The sequence below is a fragment of the Oncorhynchus keta genome, chromosome 20 (genome assembly GCF_023373465.1).
Source record: "Oncorhynchus keta strain PuntledgeMale-10-30-2019 chromosome 20, Oket_V2, whole genome shotgun sequence".
NCBI lineage: Eukaryota > Metazoa > Chordata > Actinopteri > Salmoniformes > Salmonidae > Oncorhynchus > Oncorhynchus keta.
The window spans coordinates 7,501,111-7,524,087 of NC_068440.1; the positions used below are offsets into that span (position 1 = coordinate 7,501,111).

General features: G+C 41.3%; 2 protein-coding genes across 2 annotated transcripts; both read right to left on the bottom strand.

Moving 5' to 3' along the window:
* Positions 1–2,168: 2,168 nt before the first annotated feature.
* Positions 2,169–12,535, bottom strand: LOC118399257 (fMet-Leu-Phe receptor-like). Its single transcript, XM_035795185.2, is given in 3 exon segments — positions 2,169–3,610; positions 3,612–3,912; positions 12,268–12,535. Coding segments are annotated over 2 exon segments (1,065 nt in total). The 5' UTR covers position 3,912; positions 12,268–12,535; the 3' UTR covers positions 2,169–2,845.
* A 4,689-nt stretch (positions 12,536–17,224) lies between these two features.
* Positions 17,225–22,560, bottom strand: LOC118399259 (C3a anaphylatoxin chemotactic receptor-like). Its single transcript, XM_035795187.2, has 2 exons — positions 22,268–22,560; positions 17,225–19,006 (listed from the first exon to the last, which is right to left on the bottom strand). The coding sequence occupies exon 2, from the start codon at positions 19,003–19,005 to the stop codon at positions 17,962–17,964; it is 1,044 nt and encodes a 347-aa protein (XP_035651080.1). The 5' UTR covers position 19,006; positions 22,268–22,560; the 3' UTR covers positions 17,225–17,961.
* Positions 22,561–22,977: the final 417 nt, after the last annotated feature.

Genomic DNA, 22,977 nt, shown 5'->3' on the forward strand with positions numbered 1-22,977 from the left:
TACTTCGTTCGGTGCAGTATTGTATGCCTTTCCAGTGTAAGCTCATCCATATACTTATATGTACAGTATATATTCTTATTCATCCCTTTACTTAGATGTGTGTTTATTAGGTAGTTATTGTGGAATTGTTAGATTACTTGTTAGATATTACTACACTGTCGGAACTAGAGGCACAAGCATTTTGCTACACTCGCAATAACATCTGCTAACCATGTGTATGTGACCAATAGAATTTGATTTGATTTTCTGCTGGCCTGCATTTTGGAACTGCCTGTTTGTATGCAGCTTTATTAACTAATATTTTTACATTATTTGCAAACTGATATGTGACACGTATTAATGCCAAAATAACATGCAAAACAGGCAAGCCCCCCTAAAAAAACCCTATATAAAATATAAATATATATTTTTTAAATGGGAGCTCAAATGAGCCCCACCTGCCCTGAATGACCAGTCGCCACTGCATCACTTTATCTGTGGCCAATGACCTTGAGGCTTCTTGAATGGGCACTTCTAATGTAAATCTATGGCAGCACCCAAGGACACTTGAACTTCTGAACTCTCCCTGTAGATTTTCTGGCAGCGTGTCCCCATGGTGACAGAACACTGAGCCAATCACGGTGCAACTAGAAAATGACCAACCACTACGCTCTGTATTTTCCGCTGGCTGGGTCTACACCACAGATAGCACTGAATTTGGCTGAAACACCTTCATTTTGGAGCTGCCTTACTCAAGAAAACAAAAAAGAGACCATGTTTGTATCTGGCTTTATTAAGTCAAGAATAATTGTAACCCCCCCCATGCCCTGAATGACGGGTTGGCACTGGACAAGACTTATTAGAATTAGAATATTATTATTAGAATATATTATTAGAATCCCCTCATTTTGAAACGTAAAAACAGAACAAAAAAATGTAAAAAGCCTGTTATGACATAACAATTATGACATTCTATTTTTAGCTGATAGGGGAGCCAATACATGGAAGTAGAATATTAAATTGGTATAATGTTGTACGTTGCATCAGAAAGTACAAGTATTTGCCATTTAACATTATTTCATAAAAAATCTGATTATTTCAAAAGGCTAGCTAGCTAGCAGTGTTTAGCCAACTTGCTAGCAAGGGAAGACAACAAGGCAAGAGAAGAAAACCTCTGTTTGTTCCCCCTTGTGAATGATGATCAGTGAAAAAGCAACTATAGAGGATGTGTGTTGCTGACTCATGACAACTCAAATGGATCAGAAATACAGTAGGAGTTCCCTCTTCCTCTAGGTCAACATGTTGGTTGAAGAATGTGATATCAGCTGGCATGGTACTTTCTCAACAATGGCAATTGGTCAATTTGTTTAACTCTCATTGATTAAAAAAATTATTTTACTTTGATAAAGGGCAGAGCATCAAAAAGATGAGGAGGGTGTGGCTGGCTGGTCTGTTCTGTTTGTTCCCATCCACGTATGTTCCTTTCCTCCATTGTCCTGAGGGGGATTTCTGTTTCTCTGCATCCTGGACTTTTAGGCCTTTCATGAATGACAACGCTAGCTACACAGTTTCAGACAATACAGGAAAACAGTTTTGAGTTTCTCATTGAGAATATTTATCAAAAGATAAATAGATGTCAGCTGAATTGTCTCTTTCATACTTTTTATTTCTGAAAAATATAATCAGATCGGAGGAGAAGAGAGAGAGAGAGAGAGAGAGAGAGAGAGAGAGAGAGAGAGAGAGAGAGAGAAAGAGAGACAGGGAAGGAGGGAGGGAGCGAGAGAGTCAGGAAGTGAGCCTCTGTTCACCTCTGATACAGTTTGTCTGAAGGAGAGACCAGTCATGTGACTGAGACATTTAATTTTTTAATTTAACTTTTATTTAACCAGGCAAGTCAGTTAAGAACATATTCTTATTTTCAATGACGGCCTGGGAACAGTGGGTTAACTGCCTGTTCAGGGGCAGAACGACAGATTTGTACCTTGTCAGCTCGGGGGTTTGAACTCACAACCTTCCGGTTACTAGTCCAACGCCATGATAGAAACCGTCTGTCTAGGAGGAGCAATGTGGTGACTAAAAGAGAAACAAGCGACCACCACGCTTCCTCAAGTCAAGTTGTCCAGATCACATCCTCTTCTTCTGACTCCCTTTCACCTTTCTTCCTATTTTCTCTCAACTTTATTCCCCCCTTTTAATCATCAATGAGAGTGAATGAGGTGCAGTTTTGAATGGTTTTATGTGTGGTGTGATTGTTAGTTAGCCTATTGCACATCTGGACAAATTATCCATCTACCACTATTGTCACTATGAATGCTGGATAGACCGTTAGACTGGTAGACTATACTGGCATGTGCTCAATAAAAAAAACACACAACCCACCACAAAGCAACAAAGACAAAGTTTGACAACACTCACCTATTTTGGACCACCCCCCAGTAAATTGTGAGCTGTCCCTTAAGCAACTTATCAAATTGGGATAATTTTGTAGTTTACACCGGTAAGTACCTGTATAAGAATATTTGCCACTTACACTTAGTAAAACAGCATGATTGAAGTCATCTATGACTTTCCCCAGCAGTTGTATCACTTCCTCCTGATAGGTTATTTTCTATTTTCCAGGCACAGTTCCACTTTCTTTCGGTGATTTTCATCACATAACACTTTGAAAGTGTGATAATTATTTCCTGAGGCATTTACATAAATTCACAGTTACCCTATGACTATATGTATCCTAACTGATAAAAAATATGAAAAATGTTTGTCTACACAAGCTATTCAGCTATTCACTGTTAATTAGCCTGTGATCTAATAAGGACAAGAACTCCTCCTCATACCAAATGTGACTTCCCACAGACTTTGGCCACATTCACTCGAAACTGACATTGGCCACATTCACCATTGCAAGTCGCGATGCAGAGCCAGAACTCTCATCCACTGTGCGCTCGTTGGACTGCGTGTTTCGACCATCTCTGTCATCGGCTAGTGCTCTCCGGTACACCCCCGCTAAGCTCTGCCTGAACCTTGACCCTCTCATGTCCAACCCCATACAGAAGTACAGCAGCGGGTTCACACAACTGTTGAAGTAGGCAAAGCCTGTGGCCCCGGTCAGCCCCACCTTCACCACCATACTGTTGCTCTTCACCATCTTGACCAGTAGGAGACAGTGGTAGGGCGCCCAGCACAGGAAGAAAGCACAGACCAGCGATGCCAGGATACGGAGTGGACGTGACTTGCCCAACAGGCGGGTGCGTCTGATGCCTAGCCCTGCCAGGATGTAGCAGCAGAGGATGATGAGGAAAGGAAGCAGGAAACCGCATAGGAAGCGCATTAGGTAGAGCGCTAGCTTAGCGCTGTTATCGCCTTTCGTTGACTCCTTGACATCTAGCGAGCACTTGCTCAGGTTGTTCTTGCCGAGGTAAACCTGGCGGTAGACGAAGTAGGGGGCGCTCAAAATGGCCGCCACCGCCCACACGCCGGCACTCACCAGGCGGGCGGCGCAGATCGTCCTACGCCGTTTGGTAAAGACGGGGTGCCAGACGCAGAGCGTCCGGTCCATGCTGATGACAGCGAGCAGGAACACACTGCAGAACATGTTGGCATACTTGAAGAAGCCGTTGAACTTGCATAAAAAAGATGCCGAACGGCCAGTAGTCGTAGAAGAGCTTCTTGGTCAGCGAGAGCACACGGCTCAGGCAGAAGATGAGGTCGGCCACGGCCAGGTTGACCAGCCACACATTGGTGACGGTGGGCTTGAGCTTGAAGCCTGCCACCCAGATGACTACAGAGTTGCCCGTGGTGCCCAATACAATGGTCAGCGTGTAAAGGACAATGATTAAGTTGTTCATGATGGCCTCGATGTCCACCACCTTGGCTTTGTCATCTTGGGTGGCTGAGGTGACGAGGACGAATGGAAGGGTGGTGTTTGGTGTCATTCTGTAAAAAAGAGTGACAATAGTTTGAATACACAGAATGACGTCCTTCTAATCTACAGTATACTTAATGGCTTCCCTCTAGATGAGTCATATTGTGTAACATTGTTTCCTCTAATGGTAGAACACTTCGTCACAGCCAGCAGCCAGTCAGTTATTATTATCAGGAAGAGGACTCATAGTCACAAATGGACAGAACTCTATAAATGCTTGACTTTAGGAAGTATTCTGAATCTTCAGATGGGATATTGTGTACCAGGCATGATGTAATCTATTCATGACAGTCTATTTCTATGTCTGTGTCTGAGTCATTCTGTGTCTATGTCTGGGAATGTGTGTGTATGTATCTGGGTGAGTATGTGGCGGGGGTCTGGGACTGTGAACTACCCACAGTTTTAACCTTTTTCATTCTTTTCCCCAAAAGTGCACACCACAGGAGCCTGCTGAGGGGAGGACGGCTCAAAATAAGGACTGTAACGGACTAAATGGAATGGTAACGAACACCTGTTTTTGACACCATTCCACTCATTCCGCTCTAGACATTACCACGAGCCCGTTCTGTCCAATTAAGGTGCCGGATGGGATGGCTGCCATTTTACGGACTCCTAACCAGTTGTGCTATTTTGTTAGTCTTTTCATGTTGTTTGTAACATATTTTTTAACTGATTTGTACATTTAAGGCTGTTGCGAATTTTCGCAGCTTTTTGTTAAAAATCGAAACATTTCAGTGCCCTGCTACTCATGCCAGGAATATAGTATATGCATATGATTAGTATGTGTGGATAGAAAACACTCAGACGTTTATAAAACTGGTTAAATCACGGCTGTGACTATAACAGAACGTGCGTTTCCTCGAAAAGTGCAGGAATATCTGATTAGTATGTGTGGATAGAAAACACTCAGACGTTTCTAAAACTGGTTAAATCACGGCTGTGACTATAACAGAACGTGTGTTTCATCGAAAAGTGCAGGAAAATCTGATCACTGAAAATGGAAAAATATATCCATCCGCCACTTCAACCCATTGATAAAGGCGAACCACATTAAATGGGGCTGAGGTTGCAATACCTACAGCTTCCACACGATGTCAACAGTCTTGTCATTTGCCTACGATTTGTTTCTTGGTCAAACGAAGAAGAGACAAACCATTTGTTCAGGTCTCCGACCGGATATTTTGGTTGAGATTTACCCGGACATTATTTCCAGACGGACAGCTAAAGAATATACATCGCCTCGTGATCAATTTGATCGCTTATTAACGTTTACTAATACCTACATTTGCATTACAAAAGTATTTCGAAGTGTTTTGTGAAAGTTTATCGTCGACTTTTTTAATTTAAAAAAATGACGTTACGTTAGAAATCACAATTTTTTTCGTTGTTCACACAGTCTTCATAGATCGATATCTAGGCTATATATGGACCGATTTAATCGAAAAAAGACCCAAAATTATGTTTATGGGACATCTAGGAGTGCCAAGAAAGAAGCTCGTCAAAGGTAATGAATGTTTTATATTTTATTTCTGCGTTTTGGGTAGCGTTTTCGGTAGCCCCGGCTACCGCAAAATCTGTCGTTAGGTGACGTTGCAGTATTTTGGGGGTAGATGCTATCAGATAATAGCTTCTCATGCTTTCGCCGAAAAGCATTTTACAAATCTGACTTGGTGGATAGATTCACAACGAGTGTAGCTTTAATTCACTACCTTGAATGTGTATTTTAATGAAAGTTTAATGACAGTTTGAGTTTTATCAAAAACTATAGCTGGGGCTCTGAAACTCCGCTGAGTGATGTTCCTGCCAGGGAACTGTATTCTGCTACTTCCTTAAGAAGATAATGTTGCTGCTACTGTCTCTTATCACCGAAAATAACTTCTGGACATCAGAACGGCGATAACTCAAACTGGACGAAGATTTTTATTTTAACGAGTCTGACACAAAGGAATAACTTCTTTCTCAGAAACGGGCCCAAATCTCAGACATTGCATGAAGAGGTATTGCTCGCCTGAGGACAGAGTACCTTATGATAAGCTGTAGACCACACTATCTACCAAGAGATCTATATTATCATCTATATTATTCGTAACCGTCTATTTACCGCCACAAACCGATGGTGGCACTAAGACCGCACTCAACCAGCTGTATAAGGCCATAAGCAAACAATAACATTCTTATCCAGAAGCGGAGCTCATAGTAGCAGGCAAACTTAAATCCATTTGACCTCATTTTTAACAGCATGTCACGCTTAACCAGAGGGAAAAAACTATCGACCACCTTTACTCCACACACAGAGACGCATCCAAAGCTCTCCCTTGCCGTCCATTTGGCAAATCTGACCATAATTCTATCCTCCTGCTTCCTGCTTTCAAGCAAATACTAAAGCGGGAAGTACCAGTGACATGCTCAATACCTAAGTGGTCAGATGACGTGGATGCTACGCTACAGGACTGTTTTGCTAGCCCAGACTGGAATATGTTCTGGGATACATCCAATGGCATTGAGGAGTTTATCTCCTCAGTCATCGGCTTCATCAATAAGTTCAATCGACGACGTCGTCCCCACAGTGACCGTACGTACATATCCTACCAGAAGCCATGTGTTACAGGCAACATCTGCATCGAGCTTAAGACTAGAGCTGCCGTTTTCAAGGAGAGGGACACTAATCCGGACGCTTATAAGAAATCACGCTATGTCCTCAGACGAACCATCAAACAGGCAAAGCGTCAATACAGGATTAAGATTGAATCGTACTACACCGGCTCTGATGCTCGTCGGATATGGCAGGGCTTGAAAACTATTACAAAGAGAAACCCAGACGCGAGCTGCCCAGTGACACGAGCCTACCAGAGCTAAATGCCTTTTATGCTCGCTTTGAGGCAAGCAACACTGAAGCATACATGAGAGCACCAGCTGTTCCGGACGACTGTGTGATAACGCTCTCAGTAGCCAATGTGAGCAAGACCTTTAAACAGGTCAACATTCACAAAGCTGCAGAGCCAGATGGATTACTAGGACGTGTACTCAAACCATGCGCGGACCAACTGGCAAGTGTCTTCACTGACATTTTCAACCTCTCCCTGACCAGGTCTGTAATACCTACATGTTTCAAGCAGACCACCATAGTCCCTGTGCCCAAGGAAGCAAAGGTAACCTGCCTAAATGATTACCTCCCCATAGCACTCACGTCGGTAGCTTTGAAGTGCTTTGAAAGACTGGTCATGGCTCACATCAACAGCATCATCCCGGATACCCTAGACTGACTCCAATGCTGTTCATTGACTACCATTGACTTCAACACCATAGTGTCCAGAAAGCTCCTCACTAAGCTAAGGACCCTGGGACTAAACACCTCCCTATGCAACTGGAACCTGGACTCCCTGACGGGCCTCCCCCAGGTGGTAAGTGTAGGCAACAACACATCTGCTATGCTGATCCTCAACACGGGGGACGCTTCAGGGTGCGTGTTTCGTCCCCTCCTGTTCACCCCAACATTTGTATCGCAACTAAAGTTACATAAATAACTGTTCACCCACGACTGCGTGCCAAACACGACTCCAACACCACAACTGACGACACAACAGTGGTAGGCCTGATTACTGACAACGATGAGACAGCCTATAGGGAGGAGGTCAGAGATCTGGCAGTGTGGTGCCAGGACAACAACCTCTCCCTCAATGTGAGCAAGACAAATGAGCTGATCATGGACTACAGGGAAAAAAACAGGCCCCCATTAACATCGACGGAGCTGTAGTGGAGTGGGTCGAGTGTTTCACATTCCTTGGTGTCCACATCACCAATGAACTATCATGGTCCAAACACACCAAGACAGTCGTGAAGAGGGCACAACACGTTTTCCCCCTCAGCAGACTGAAAAGACTTGGCATGGGTCCCCAGATCCTCAAAAAGTTCTACAGTTCGTAAACCCATAGTAAATCTTAAGGCAGCAGAAAAAATCCCTTTGTCCTCTGACTGGGGAGGAATGGAATGTATGATGGGCCTATGGAGAACCTACCTCAGAACAGTAACATGCAATAAATGGACTTTTGGACAATATGTTTCGTCAGCCAAAATGGTGGAAAATGATAGATGGAATACGAAAAGGAATGTTGTTTTGTTATGCTATTAAAAGTTAAATGATGACGTTATAACAAAAACATTGTAACTTGAAGAGTTTTCACAATATGTACCTGATGTTTGTATGCTGTACGTTGTGTGGAAAATGTCCAGATCAAAAGAATAGCATACTCTGAGTTGTCCTTATGTTAGGTCCTGATCTGGCTATGCCATATGGCTGTGGGCTATGGTAGTTAATTTAGCAGACAAGATTTGCTTAGAATACCATGGCATTATTTTATAGTATTATATGGTATAAAGAATACAATGGAACAAAGCTGAATAAAATAGAAAGGTATTTTCTCCAAACAATTTGAGGGAGTGCGCACGTGGCCATTCTGTGTTGAGTGGTTAACAAAGATAAAGGCCCTCCTATATGCTTCATTTAGAGTTATTTATGTAACTTTAGTTGCGGTACAAATGTTGGGGTGAACAGGAGGGGACGAAACACGCACCCTGAAGCGTCCCCCGTATATGTTTGGATTTTTAATACATTCTAAGGCTGCATGATGAGACTCTAATGTTGATTTGAAAGAAGTCATATGAAAGGCATGAGCTCTGCTTTATTTCTTGTGCAGGCTGTACACACTTCATCAGTCTCTCATTCACAATTTGACAAGCACTTGATAATGCCTCGAATTTCCCAGTGGCATCCCCTTTGTTGGACCATAATGCCCCCTGAAAGAATCCATACATTTTGCAGCCAGTGGCTGTTCTGCCCTTAGACTGAATAATAATAATAATATATGCCATTTAGCTGACGCTTTTATCCAAAGCGACTTACAGTCATGTGTGCATACATTCTACGTATGAACACGATAATTGTTATTCCCTTCTCCCTGCGTGCTTCGTGCTCTGAAGCACCTCTCACTCATATTGGCTCTCGGTCACGTGATCTGGTCTTTCTCACAGGTTGAAAGACAGACACATCCGGGTGGCAACTGCATGTGTCCTCATCCAATTCCGAAGCACATATTAAACATTTTGGAATAATTGACTTGTCGTCAGCCAACAAGATGAATAAGCCTAAAGAACAGCAAAAGCTCTAGCCTATGTCAAGCCACTATCCCCCTGTTGGAGGAAATTATGGTTGAAATGACTAATTATGTATACATTCCAATCAGAACTGACTAGTCCAAATGCTATAATGTACTGTACGTATATGAATTTTCTCTCTTGCTCCCATAGCCTAGTTATATAATGTAGTCAGGAGTTTAGTAACAATGACTGTTTGTTCCTTGTACAAATGAATGTACTAACTCCAGGTGGCAGGAACGGACTATCTCCAGACTGTCTAGAATGCTGATTTACAGTGACTGACCTTGGCTTTAGGAGAGGAGGGAAAGCGCGAGAAACTATAGGGCCTCTACCGGTGTTATGAAGAGATAGAACATTTAGAAAATGCTGACGTCATTTTCAGTTTATAACCTGTGGAAAAATGTGTATGTGGCAGTACTCTCTTGTAATAAACGCTGTTACCTGACTTTTAAGACTGGTCTCGATCCATTTTATGCATAATTAATGAATTTACAACTCATTAATGAAATAGAGAGAGTGCAAATTTGATTTTGGCTATAAAGCATATAGGAATTTAGAATTCCTCTAACACCCCCATAGTACAAAAGTTTACCTATTCTATTCTGTGCGAAAAATAAATATTCCAAACATAGTCTGGGACAGTTGTGGGATGTGATAGATCCCAAATTAATACAACTGCTAGCATGAAAAAAAAAAACGCAATGAGGCTGATGCAACAGATCAGAACGTTTAGCTTAAAATGTTGATAAACTATTTGTGCAGCAATGCACAAACGCCAGTAGGCTATAAACCGAATGTTCCATTAGCTGGAAAACACCATTATCAAAAGTGAAGAAAATGGAATTACGCATGTAATGCTTCTATTATAAAGGTGCATTTTAATGGTGAAAATGATCTTCCCCAAACTTGAAACTCACTCACTGCGTATGTAAGCCAGTTTGAATCTACAGTTATATGGACACTTTAGTTGTGATATACAAACCTTGTCAAAACATTGAGGCCGATGTGTGGGACTATGATTTGAAAGAGTAGCAAAACAAAAAGGTATGCATTGTTTCTTGCCTTATGCTGGGCATCTTTCACAAGTGATAATATTTCATTCACAAGTAAGCTAATATTGTCACCCAACACACTATTCTTAATTGAATCTTGCCTTTACATATACTAAATAATATCTGTGAAATTTGTTTTGATTTGGAATGGACCATTATCATGCACCTGTCTAGAAACAGGGGCAGGGGACAAAAATACATATTTTATCTATGCACTTAAATAGTGAATGGAGGACACTTTTCCCAAGGTTCATTTTCATGCCAGCTATGTGGCTATACTCGTGCTGTAAAGAGAAGCAAGGTGCTTAATATTAGGAAAGTTGAGAAATAAATATAGTAGGCCTAGCTGATGGGATCCTCTTCTTTTTAGTAGAGGCCATCACTCTGTTTTCTCACACAATTACATAGCCTATAGAAATGAGCTCATGGTCTCTCATGAAGTGTTTGAGTAGATTTTTCGATTACATTTGCATTGTTCTCAGAGTGACAATAGAGTGGTGAGTACCAGGCAGTTAGCAAGTTTGGTAGGCTACTAATAACCATCAGCAGCATCAGAGCTTGGAGAAGCCGAATTACCGTGACTTCACATGGAATTTGAATTTGACTGCCTCCATGACTCGTGACCGCTGGTGTGGCGGTAACAGCTGTGATGTGACCAGTCTCTTTGGATCATAGCCGTGGGAAGTAGGGGTGCTGAGGGTGTTGCAGCTCCACTGGTGGTGAGATAGTAAAACTGCAGAAGAGCTGAATATTCCAATCAGTGAGCATTGCATTTGGAAAGTATTCAGACCCTTTCACTTTTTCCACATTTTGTTATGTTACAGCCTTATTCTAAAATGGATTCAATTGTTTTTTTTTAGCCTCATCAATCAAAACACAATACTCCATAATGACAAAGCAAAAACAGGTTTTTAGAAATGTTTTGAAATGTATAAAAGCAAAAAAACACCTTTACATAAGTATTCAGACTCTACTTATATACTTTCTGAATGCACTGTATACAGTATATATATATTCCCATCAGTGAGCCAACAGTAAAACAAACATAGTCCTGTTGTCTGGCAACCAATACGCTTCCAGTCTATATAAGGGATGGGGTTTACCTAGGAGCAAGACAATTAGGAATGTGTTATTGTGCCATGAGCCAAGGACTCAATCCACCTCTCGTACGGTTTTGTGTTGTTTTATGAGCAGAGGCTTCTTTGATATGACGCTAATATGATTAGCATTCCCACGTAAATACTTGCGTTGCCATAATGCTTGCTCTCGACACTAGGTCAAAGTCAATATTGTTCTTTATCAGTTTGAGGATGTATTTCATTCATGTAAATACACCTTACAAAGTCAAATCCGATCATTTGTCTTTGACAAACATGACACACTATTTCTGTTTGATTTCTTTATTGTCAAGATAAAGAATGATGTCTTATTGTTAGATGTGGCTGACAGATGCTGTTCGCCCCCTGCTCGTAAACGTAGAAGAAACTTTGTTTTCAATGACTTACTGACTGCTCCTGGCTAAATTAAGTTTCAATAAATGCTGCAAAACAAACGTCCATATCTAGCCTAGACTTTACTCAATATTTTCATCTACAGTAGTTTTATATATATATATATATATATATATATATATATATATATATATATATATATATATATATATATATATATATATATATATATATATATATATATATATATATATATATATCAGTGGCTAATCATTATTAGTTTTGTTGGCAACTCAATTTGAGCTGGCAAGTGGTGATATTGCAATGGAAAGCAATGGACACAGATAAAGAGTAACATACAGTATCTTCTTTATATAGTCCCTGATGGATGATCTGTATATATTCAGCTAACTATCCACAGAGTCTCATCATTTGTCCAGAATAGGCCATAGCATGCTACAACTACGTATGAGTACAGCTTGAGTGGCCAGTATTGATAGTCAGAAGACAGAGTTGCTTCATGTCAAAAGAGTTTAGGTGGTCTCTAACTAAATCGAACCGATCGTCTCTTGATAGTCAGAACACCTAGAGAATATTCTCTCCTGCATCCCATGAAAATATCCAAATAAAGTGATTTAAGAAACTAAATTAAAAGTAAAGCCAGAAAACACTGTATACGGTTGTTGTTATTCATACTGATAATGCTTACCTATGAGCTGAGATGCTTCAGTAGTAGCTGTCCAGCATGTTTAGCTTCAGTGGTTGAACAAAGCGTGGAGGTTCATAGTTCTAAGCTGTGTGTCTTAGATTTACAGATAGGTTTGTGTCCCTACAATCCTCACAATCTTCTCTGTCTTTTCCGTGTCTGTGTGTACATGTCTAAATGATGTGGCCCCCAATCACAAGTCATTGTGCCGCTTGAGTGAAAAGGCCACAGGGAAGTGAACTTCCTGCCTCTCGCTCTCTCTTTCTCACGCTCTATCTCTTTTGCTCCCATCCCCTATCTCCCACCTCCTCTCTCTGCTCACACAGATACAAGGGGCAAGAGTTGTAAGGGGGTGTGCACTACTGACCATGCCTTACTCGGTCGTTGGACACTCTTCCCTGGAGTCCTAGAGTGTCCACTTCCTGCATGTATTCTCAATTTTTAGCCAACAGACCCAGAACGAGATGAATGCCTCAATACAATTAGGACGATGAATGATGGTGTAGTTAGTAGCTTATTAAGTCAAGATGAGGGCTTTTTCATGATGGCATCCCAATCTCAAAGTATCTAAATGCATCATTCAATCACTATGTTTTGTTTTATTGCAGATTTTTAGTTAGAGTTACAGTATATCACTCTCCAAATGTACCAATAGCTGTCTTACTGATGCATGTACTGCACAACTGTATACAATCTGCGGGATGCCTCAGGCCCCTGATAGTTTTGGTGGCTCCTACATGGGGATGTTGCACTCTGGTGGCAGACTGTGTCAAGTCATCACGAGTATCTCAGAAGCATTACACAATAAACACAGTATTTTTCTGTCTATGTTTATTTGAAGTGTATTGTTACTGTGGAAGGCACCTCAACAACATCACAGATGGGTCTGTGGTTTATTGCGTTCACCATTTTTCTGTTGAAAGGTCAGTTTCTCCCTAATTGTGCGTACTGTACTTCTTAACTTGTACACACTTAGACTTACTCACAATTTTACTGACATTTTTACTGATAACATATAATTTAATTTATAAATGTGATTATTTCACAGCTAATCTTCTTTAAAATCACTTAAACTTCAAGTTTACTGTCTCAGTTTAGCTTGGTACTAAATAAGCAGCCTATTTGGCATTGACAAATAAATATAATCTTAGCGACTGTTCAAACAATAACTCAAAGAAGATCAGTGGCGATTTTAGCATGTAAATCTTGGTGGGGCAAACTTAACGTCACTATTTCTTTGTATGCATGCCAGCAAAGCCATTACACAACACAACACTAAACAATACATGAATTGCACTATAACAGTGACAAACAGTGCCCACAAACAGTTAGGGCCTACATAAAACTGTCCCAACAGCAGAGCTTTCTTTTCAGCACCATGGAGTGAATCCTCACCACCGCTACACCTGGCTATCTGCGAAGCCTTGTCTGACAGTGAAACAGTTAATTCAGCCTCATTTATTGCCTTTTTAAAAAACATCGCTGATATGGCTGACAAATGTGGTTTCTACTGACAATTGAGTTGTACAAACCATGGCATAAGGGAACAATGAGCGGATAAGAGGCAATCCGTAGTTTCGATTAAGACATTGATGAGCGAGCTAGGACGGACATAGTCAATATAACTATTTGTTCAGCACTTTTGAAATGTACAGCGACAGAATTCAGAACATGGGCCGTTCTTACAATATACTCTCTGTATACCAAGTCAGAACAGTAAGATAAATAAAGGGGACATATAAGCAGACAATGAAAGCTCTTACAATATTCGATGATGATGTTTCTCTAAAACAGGCTATAGGCTAAATGTGCACCGCTAAGTTATGAAGGGGAAAGGGACCACATTATTTGGGTGAGGCACATGGGCTTTAGCCTATAACTTACTACACAACATACACTTAGTATTACTTTCTAAACTACAGTATACACATCTCCCTGGCATATTACATAATTTATGCAGCAGCCTACAATACATTTTTGGACTCACCGTGTTGTGCTGTGCTCACCTGAACAGGAATGTTGTGCTGGCAGTCCTTCTTGTGGGTACATTTTGTAATGAAACGTTGTCATCAAAGTCTGGCATCCTCTGGATTTATGGTGCTTTCAAGACAACTGGGAACTCTGAAAAAAACCATGTTGAATCATGACGTCAGTGATCTTCAGGTCGGAGCTCTAGAGTGAGGCCTGAGTTCTCGACTTGGAATTCCAAGTTGGATGACCATTCAAACATGGAGTTTCCAGCTGTTTTGCCTACGGCAGAAGTCATGCTGGAATAACAGCATGGGCTATTTGTTCAACCTTTTCTGGCCCATGATGTTGCGTGTGAATGTTTATCCTGTTAAGCTTGGAAAAGAGACTCTTAAACACAGACTTTAGACCACCTTCACCACCGAATAGCAGGTATGTCACGCCCTGGCCATAGAGAGGCTTTTATTCTCTATTTTGGTTAGGCCAGGGTGTGACTAGGGTGGGCATTCTATGTTAATTTTCTATGTTTTGTATTTCTTTGTTGTTGGCCGGGTGTGGTTCCCACATGGTTTTTGTGTGTAGTTGTTTTCTGTTTTGTGTCTTTCTGCACCTGACAGGACTGTTTAGGTTTTCGTTCGTTCTCTTTGTTATTTTTGTTATTTCAGTGTTCATTCCAAATAAAGTATGTCCTCTCCTTCCAACAGCCGTTACAAGGTAGTGGAATAAAAATAGTGATCACTTTGCAACACTGGACTAGTAACCGAAAGGTTGCAAGTTCAAATCCCCGAGCTGACAAGGTACAAATCTGTCATTCTGCCCCTGAACAGGCAGTTAACCCACTGTTCCTAGGCCGTCATTGAAAATAAGAATTTGTTCTTAAGTGTCTTGCCTAGTAAAATAAATAAATAAAAAACTTGCAGTTAGCCACTGATTCTATCCAAACCATTCATTTCTGAATTTGCGATTTCCAACTTGTTGTGTAATGTTAATATCCAATGGCCGATGAGCACTGATACGTTTTATCTATCATTTCTATTCATATGACAAGGATTGAAAAGGATTTGCCGACGTGATTCATGATGATGACTGCTTGTCTAGCTTGCTAGCTAAGATTATCAAAGCTATGGTAAATATAACATGATTTGACGTAATTTTAATCTGTGGCCAATGACCTTGAGCCTTCTTGGATGGGCACTTCGAATGTAAATCTATGACAGTACTCAAGGGGGCTTGAACTATCTAGCTCTCCCTGTAGATTTTGTGGTGACATAGTGTCCCCATGAGTGGCAGAACACTGAGCCAATCACGGCGCAACTAGAGAAGATTACCAACCCCTAAGGCTCAGTATTTTCCACTGGCTGCCTCTCCACCACAGATAGCACTGAGCTAGGCTGAAACGCCTGCATTTTGGAGATGCAACAAAGAGAACATGTTTGTATGCCGCTTTATTAACTCAATAATAATAATTTTGAAATATAATATTACTGCCAAAAATAGCATGCACAACAGGCAACATTACATTTTTTAGCTAAACAGGTGGGGCTTAAAACAGGAGAGGCCCTGAATAAAAATGATGACATTGTATGTTTAGCTGATATGTGAGCCAATACATTGAAGCAGCAAATCAAATTGGGATAATGTTGTAGGTTACACTGGGAAGTATTTGCCATTTAATATTATTTCATTAGAAATCTGATTATTTCAAAAGGCTAGCTAGCTTGCAGTGTTTAGCAAACTTGCTAGCAAGGGAAGACAACAAGACACGATACTCTTCTTTTGCTTTCACAACAAATGAGAAGACATCAAGAAAACCTCTGTTTTTCCGCCTTGTGAATGTTGACCAGTGAAAAAGCAACTATAGAGGATGTGTGTTGCTGGAATAGAGGCAAAGAAAAACCTAACTTGTGTATTAAATACATATCCAGCAGCACCCTTCACCCCCACTGCCTCCAATCCATTTTATTATTTCACATGTTGCTCAATTCAAGACCTTTAGACTCATGACAAATCAAATGAATCAGACATAAAGTAGGAGTTCCCTCTTCCTATAGGTCAACATGTTGATTGAAGAATGTGATATCCGTTGGCGTGGTACTTTCTCAACAATGGCAATTGGTCAATTTGTTTTACACACATTGATTAAAAAAATAATTTTACATTGATAAAGGGCAGAGCATCAAAAAGATGAGAGGAAGGAGGGTGTGGCTGGCTGGTCTGTTCTGTTTGTTCCCATCCATGTATGTTCCTTTCCTCCATTGTCCTGAGGGGGATTTCTGTTTCTCTGCATCCTGGACGTTTAGGCCTTTCATGAATGACAACGCTAGCTACACAGTTTCAGACAATACAGGAAAACCGTTTTGAGTTTCTCATTGAGAATATTTATCAAAAGTAGATGTTAGCTGAATTGTCTCTTTCATACTTTATCTTTCAGTACAAGAGTCCCGAAAAATATAATCAGAGAGAGGGGGAGAAAGAGAGAGAGAAAGAACGCTAATTTAATTGTGGTTTTCATTTCTCTTCCACTGTGAGTGTGGTGTCTGACATTTCATATTAAGTGGAAACATGACAGCCTGGTTTTATCTGAACTGGCAACCACAGAGCTGAAGCTTAGCCTCTGTGTTCACCTCTGATACAGTTTGTCTGAAGGAGAGACCAGTCATGTGACTGAGACATGATAGAGACAGTTTGACTAGGAGGAGCAATGTGGTAACTAAAAGAGAAACAAGCAACCACCACGCTTCCTCAAGTCAAGTTGTCCAGACCCCCCTCGTTGAATGATCAATTAAGGTGTCAGCAATATGGAAAATTCACCAGTAGCACATAAGGATAGTAGACGTTGACTCTAAATGTAAAAGCTGAAATGTAAAATGGGAATAAATATCCTTGTTTTTCCACTGTTGAAACATGACACTTATTACAACATAGCATGACTGAAGTCATCTATGACTTTCCTCAATTGTTATACCACTTCCCCTGATAGGTTAGTTTCTATTATCTAGGCACAGTTCCACTTTCTTTATGAGCTGTGTGTTCATTACAGGAAAACAGTTGAGAATTTTTATCAAAAGATAAATAGATGTCAGCTGAATTGTCTCTTTCATACCTTATATTTTAGTACAGGAGTCCTGAAAAATATAATCAGAGAAAGGAGAAGGAGGGAGAGAGCGAGAAAGAGACGGAAAGTGAACTGAATTGTGGTTTTCATTTCTCTTCCGCTGTGAGTGTGACATTGCATATTAAGTGGAAACGTGACCACACGGTTTTATCTGAACTGGCAACCAGAGAGCTTCAGCTAAGCCTCTGTGTTCATCTCTGATACAGTTAGTCTGAAGGAGAGACCAGCTTTGTGACTGAGACATGATGGAAACCGTCTGTCTAGGAGGAGCAATGTGGTGACAAAAAGAGAAACAAGCAACCACCACGCTTCCTCAAGTCAAGTTGTCCAGATCACATCCTCTTCTTCTGACTCCCTTTCACCTTTCTTTCTATTTTCTCTCAACTTTTTATTTTCCCCTCTTTGTATCATCAATGAGAGTGAATGAGGTGTTAGCAATATGACAAATTCACCAGTGGCACTATGTCTATATGTATCCCAAATGATAAAAACTCTGAAATATGTGTGTCTACACAAGTTGGGAAAACCTATTCAGTGTTTACTAGCCTGTGAGCTAATAAGGACTGAAACCACTCCTCATACCAAATGTGACTTCTCTCAGACGTGGGCCACATTCACTTGAGACTCAGTGCAGGTTGTGACGCAGAACCAGAACTATTATGCACTGTTCGCTCGTTGGACTGTGTGTTTCGACCATCTCTGTCATCGGCTAGTGCTCTCCGGTACACCCCCACTAAGGTCTGCCTGAACCTCGACCCTCTCATGTCCAACCCCATACAGAAGTACAGCAGCGGGTTCACACAACTGTTGAAGTAGGTAAAGGCTGTGGCCACTGTCAGCCCCCCCGTCACCAACGTACTGTTGCTGTTCACCATCTTTGCCAGTAGGAGGCAGTGGTAGGGCGCCCAGCACAGGAAGAAAGCACAGACCAGCGAAACCAAGATACGGAGTGGACGTGACTTGCCCAACAGGCGGGTGCGTCTGATGCCTAGCCCTGCCAGGATGTAGCAGCAGAGGATGATGAGGAAAGGAAGCAGGAAACCGCATAGGAAGCGCATTAGGTAGAGCGCTAGCTTAGCGCTGTTATCGCCTTTTGGCTCATTGTCCTCCAGAGAGCACTTGCTCAGGTTATTCTTGCCGAGGTAAACCTGGCGGTAGGCGAAGTGGGGGGCGCTCAAAATGGCCGCTACAGCCCACACGCCGGCACTCACCAGGCGGGCGGAGCAGATCGTCCTACGGCGTTTGGTAAAGACGGGGTGCCAGATGCAGAGCGTCCGGTCCATGCTGATTACGGCGAGCAGGAACACACTGCAGAACATGTTGGCATACCTGAAGAAGCCGTTGAACTTGCATAAGAAGATGCCGAACGGCCAGTAGTCGAAGAAGAGCTTCTTGGTCAGCGAGAGCACACGGCTCAGGCAGAAGATGAGGTCGGCCACGGCCAGGTTGACCAGCCACACATTGGTGATGGTGGGCTTGAGCTTGAAGCCTGCCACCCAGATGACTACAGAGTTGCCCGTGGTGCCCAGGACAATGGTCAGCGTGAGAAGGACAATGTTTAATTTGTTCATGATGGCATCGATGTCCACCACCTTGGCTTCGTCATCTCGGGCGGCTGAGGTGACGAGGGCAAACGGAATGGTGGCGTTTGGTGTCATTCTGTAAAAAAAAGGCAACAAGGGTGTGAATACACAGCATGACTTCCTTCTAGTCTACAGTATACTTAATGGCTTTCCTTCAGATGAGTCATATAGTGTAACACTGTTTCCTCTAATGGTAGAACACTTTGTCACAGCCAGCAGCCAGTCAGTTAAAATCTTCTTCGGGATAGGTGTACTGTCCATGAGATGGTTGAGCTGACGTAGGCTAATGTGATTAGCACGAGATTGTAAGTAACAAGAAAATTTCCCAGAACATAGATATGTCTGATATTGTCAGAAAGCTTAAATTCTTGTTAATCTAACTGCACTGTCCAGTTTACAGTAGCTATTACAGTGAAATAATACCATGCTATTGTTTGAGGAGAGTGGACAATTTTGAACATAAAAAGTTATTAATAAACAAATTAGGTACATTTGGGCAGTCTTGATACAATGTTTTGAACAGAAATGCAATGCTTCCTTGGATCAGTCTAAAACTTTGCTCATACACTGCTGCCATTTAGAGGCCACAATTTAAATTGCACTTGGGCTGGAATAATACATTATGGCCTTTCTCTTGCATTTAAAAGATGAAATACAAAATCCAAAATAACTTTAGTTTTCTTTCTTTGTATTGTCTTTTACCAGATCTATTGTGTTATATTCTCCTACATTCCATGTTATATTGTGTTATATTCACATTTCCACAATATTCAAAGTGTTTCCTTTGAAATGGTACCAAGAATATGCATATCCTTGCTTCAGTGCCTGAGCTACAGGCAGTTAGATTTGGGTATGTCATTTTAGACGAAAACTTTAAAAAAGGGGCGGATCCTTAAGAAGTTTTAATATTATCAGGAAGAGGACTCATACTCACAAATGAACAGAACTCTATAAATTCTTGACTTTAAGATTACAATTAAATATATTTAGCAATTTAGGAAGTATTCTGAATCTTCAGATGGGATGTTGTGTACCAGGCATGATGTAGTCTACTCAGGACAATCTATTTCTAAGTCTGAGTCATTCTGTGTGTGTGACTGGGAATGTGTGTGGGTATTTTTGTGAGTATGTGGCGGGTGTCTGGGACTGTGAACTACCCACTATTTTACCCTTTAAAAAAAAACTTTTTCCCAAAGTGCACACCACAGGAGGCTGCTGAGGGGAGGACAGCTCATAATAATGGCTGGAATGGACTAAATGGAATGGTATCAAACACCTGTTTCATGTATTTGACACCATTCCACTTTGTATTTGACAGCATTCCACCGATTCCACTCCAGCCATTACCACGAGTCCCAATTAAGGTGCCACCAACCTCCTGTGGTGCATGCCCACATACTATGCAATTCATCGGATATTGACATACTGTCTGCAATCCCCCTGAAAAATATCAGTCCAACAAGGAACGTGTAAGAACACGATTCCATCCTGATCTTCTTTGCATACAGTATCTCCATTTCCTTTCCAGAGGCATGCATAGACAGGAATCATAAAATGTTTTTGGCTTATGACTCATTTGACCAGTCTCTGTGTCATAGCTGTGAGAACTAGGGGTGCTGCACCACCCCCTGGTGGTGAGATAGTACATCTGCAGAAGAGGTTACAGCCTTATTCTAAAATTGATTAATTTGTTTTACCTCTGAAAAAAATCCCAACAGTATGATGCTGTCACCACCAATCTTCACCGTAGGGATAGTATTGGCCAGGTGATGAGCGGTGCCTGGTTTCCTCCAGATGTGACGCTTGGAATTCAGGCCAAAGAGTTCACTCTTGGTGGTCTGAGAGTCCTTTAGGCACCCTTTTTAAAAGCACAAAGCGAACTGCTGCCATGTGCCTTTTACAGAGGAGTGGCTTCCGTCTGGCCACTCTACCATAAAGGCCTGATTGGTGTAGTGCTGCAGAGATGGTTGTCCTTCTGGAAAGTTCTCCCATTTCCACAGAGGAACTCTGGACCTATGTCAGAGTGCCCATTGGGTTCTTGGTCACCAGCCAATTTTTTGTATTGAATAAATTTGCAAAAATATATTTAAAAAATGTTTTTTTGCCTTGTCATTATCAGATATTTTGTGTAGATTGATGAGAAATAAAAACTATTTAATCCATTTTAGAATAAGGCTGTAATGTAGCAAAAAATTGAAAAACCCAAGGTGTCTGAATATTTTCCGAATGCACTGTATATATATTTCCATGAGTGAGCAGACAGTAAAACAAAACATAGTCCTGTTGTCTGGCAACCAATACGCTTCCAGTCTATATAAGGGATGGGGTTTACCTAGGAGCAAGACAATTAGGAATGTGTTATTGTGCCATGAGCCAAGGACTCAATCCACCTCTCGTACGGTTTTGTGTTGTTTTAAGAGCAGAGGCTTCTTTGATATGACGCTAATATGATTTGAATCGCCCTAAATTCTAGTGTTGTCATAAAGCTGGCTCTCTGCACGAGGTCAAAATCAATATTGACAGGCTACATTCATTGATTGTTCTTTATCAGTTTGAGGATGTATTGCATTCATGTAAATACACCTTACAAAGTCAAATCCTTTCTGCTTCATATCTTTATTGTCAAGATAAAGAATGATGTCTTATCGTTAGATGTGACTGACATACTGTATGTACTGGCGTCCACTAGCACAGTGGACGGTTTGTTCTGGACTTCATTGTATACACGATGAAGATTACAGTGTTTTGTTACGCCTCCTATTTTATGGCACTGTTTGTGTTACTGCAATATTTATGCTTGCCTACGTGATTAAAGGCTGTTCGCCCCTGCTCGTAAACGTAGAAGAGACTTTGTTTTCAACGATTTACTGTTGCTGGCTAAATTACGTTTCAATGAATGCTGGGGAAAAAACGTCCATATCTAGCCTAGATTTGACTCAATATTTTAATCTACGGTAGTAATGTATATCAGCGGCTAATTATTATCTGTTTGGTTGGCAACTCAATTTGAGCTGGCAAGTGGTGATATTGCAATGGAAAGCAATGGACACAGATAAAGAGTAACATACAGTATCTTCTTTATATAGTCCCTGATGGATGATCTGTATATATTCAGCTAACTATCCACAGAATCTCATCATTTGTCCAGAATAGGCCATAGCATGCTACAACTACGTACGAGTACAGTTTGAGTGGCCAGTGTAGATAGTCAGAACATCTAGAGAATATTCTCTCTTGTATTTTAAAATATCCAAATGAAGTGATTTAAGAAACTAAATGAAAAGTAAAGCCAAAAAAATGCTGTTTTACAGTAGTTATTCATACGGATAATGCTTACCTATGAGTTGAGATGCTTCAGAAGTAGCTGTCCAGCATGTTTAGCTTCAGTGGTTGAACAAAGCGTGGAGGTTCATAGTTCTAAACTGTGTGTCTTTAGTTTACAGACGATCTTCTCCGTCTTTCCTGTGAGTGTGTGAGTGTGTGAGTGCGTCTGTGTATCTAAGTGTTGAAACTCCAGCCATAAGTCATTGTGTCACTTGGGTGAAGTGGCCAGAGAAAAGTAATCAGATGTGTGAACTTCCTGTCTCTCGCTCTCTCTTTCTCACATTCCATCTCTCTCGCTCCCATCCACTCTCTCCGCTCACACAGATAGGGGGTGTGTAAGGGGGTGTGTACTACTGCCCATGCCTTACTCGGGTTGTTAGACGCTCTTCCCTCTTCAACTGGAGTCCTAGAGTGTCGACTTCCTGCCTGTATTCTCTATGTTCAGCCAACAGACACCCAGAATGAGGCGAATGCGCCCAAAATCAAAAGTAATTAGTAATAAATTATGACTTTAGGATTAGAGTATATCACTCTCCAAATGTACCAATAGCTGTCTTACTGATGCATGTACTGCACGACTGTATACAGAGCTTTATAAAAGCTATCTGCGGGATGCCTCAGGCCCCTGATAGTTTTGGTGGCTCCTACATGGGGATGTTGCACTCTGGTGGCAGACTGTGTCAAGTCATCACGTTGTGCCTTATTACAATAGAGAAGTCAGAG

Coding starts and splice junctions, on each gene's coding strand:
- LOC118399259 (XM_035795187.2), bottom strand. CDS start 19,005: ATGACACCAAACGCCACCATTCCGTTTGCCCTCGTCACCTCAGCCGCC.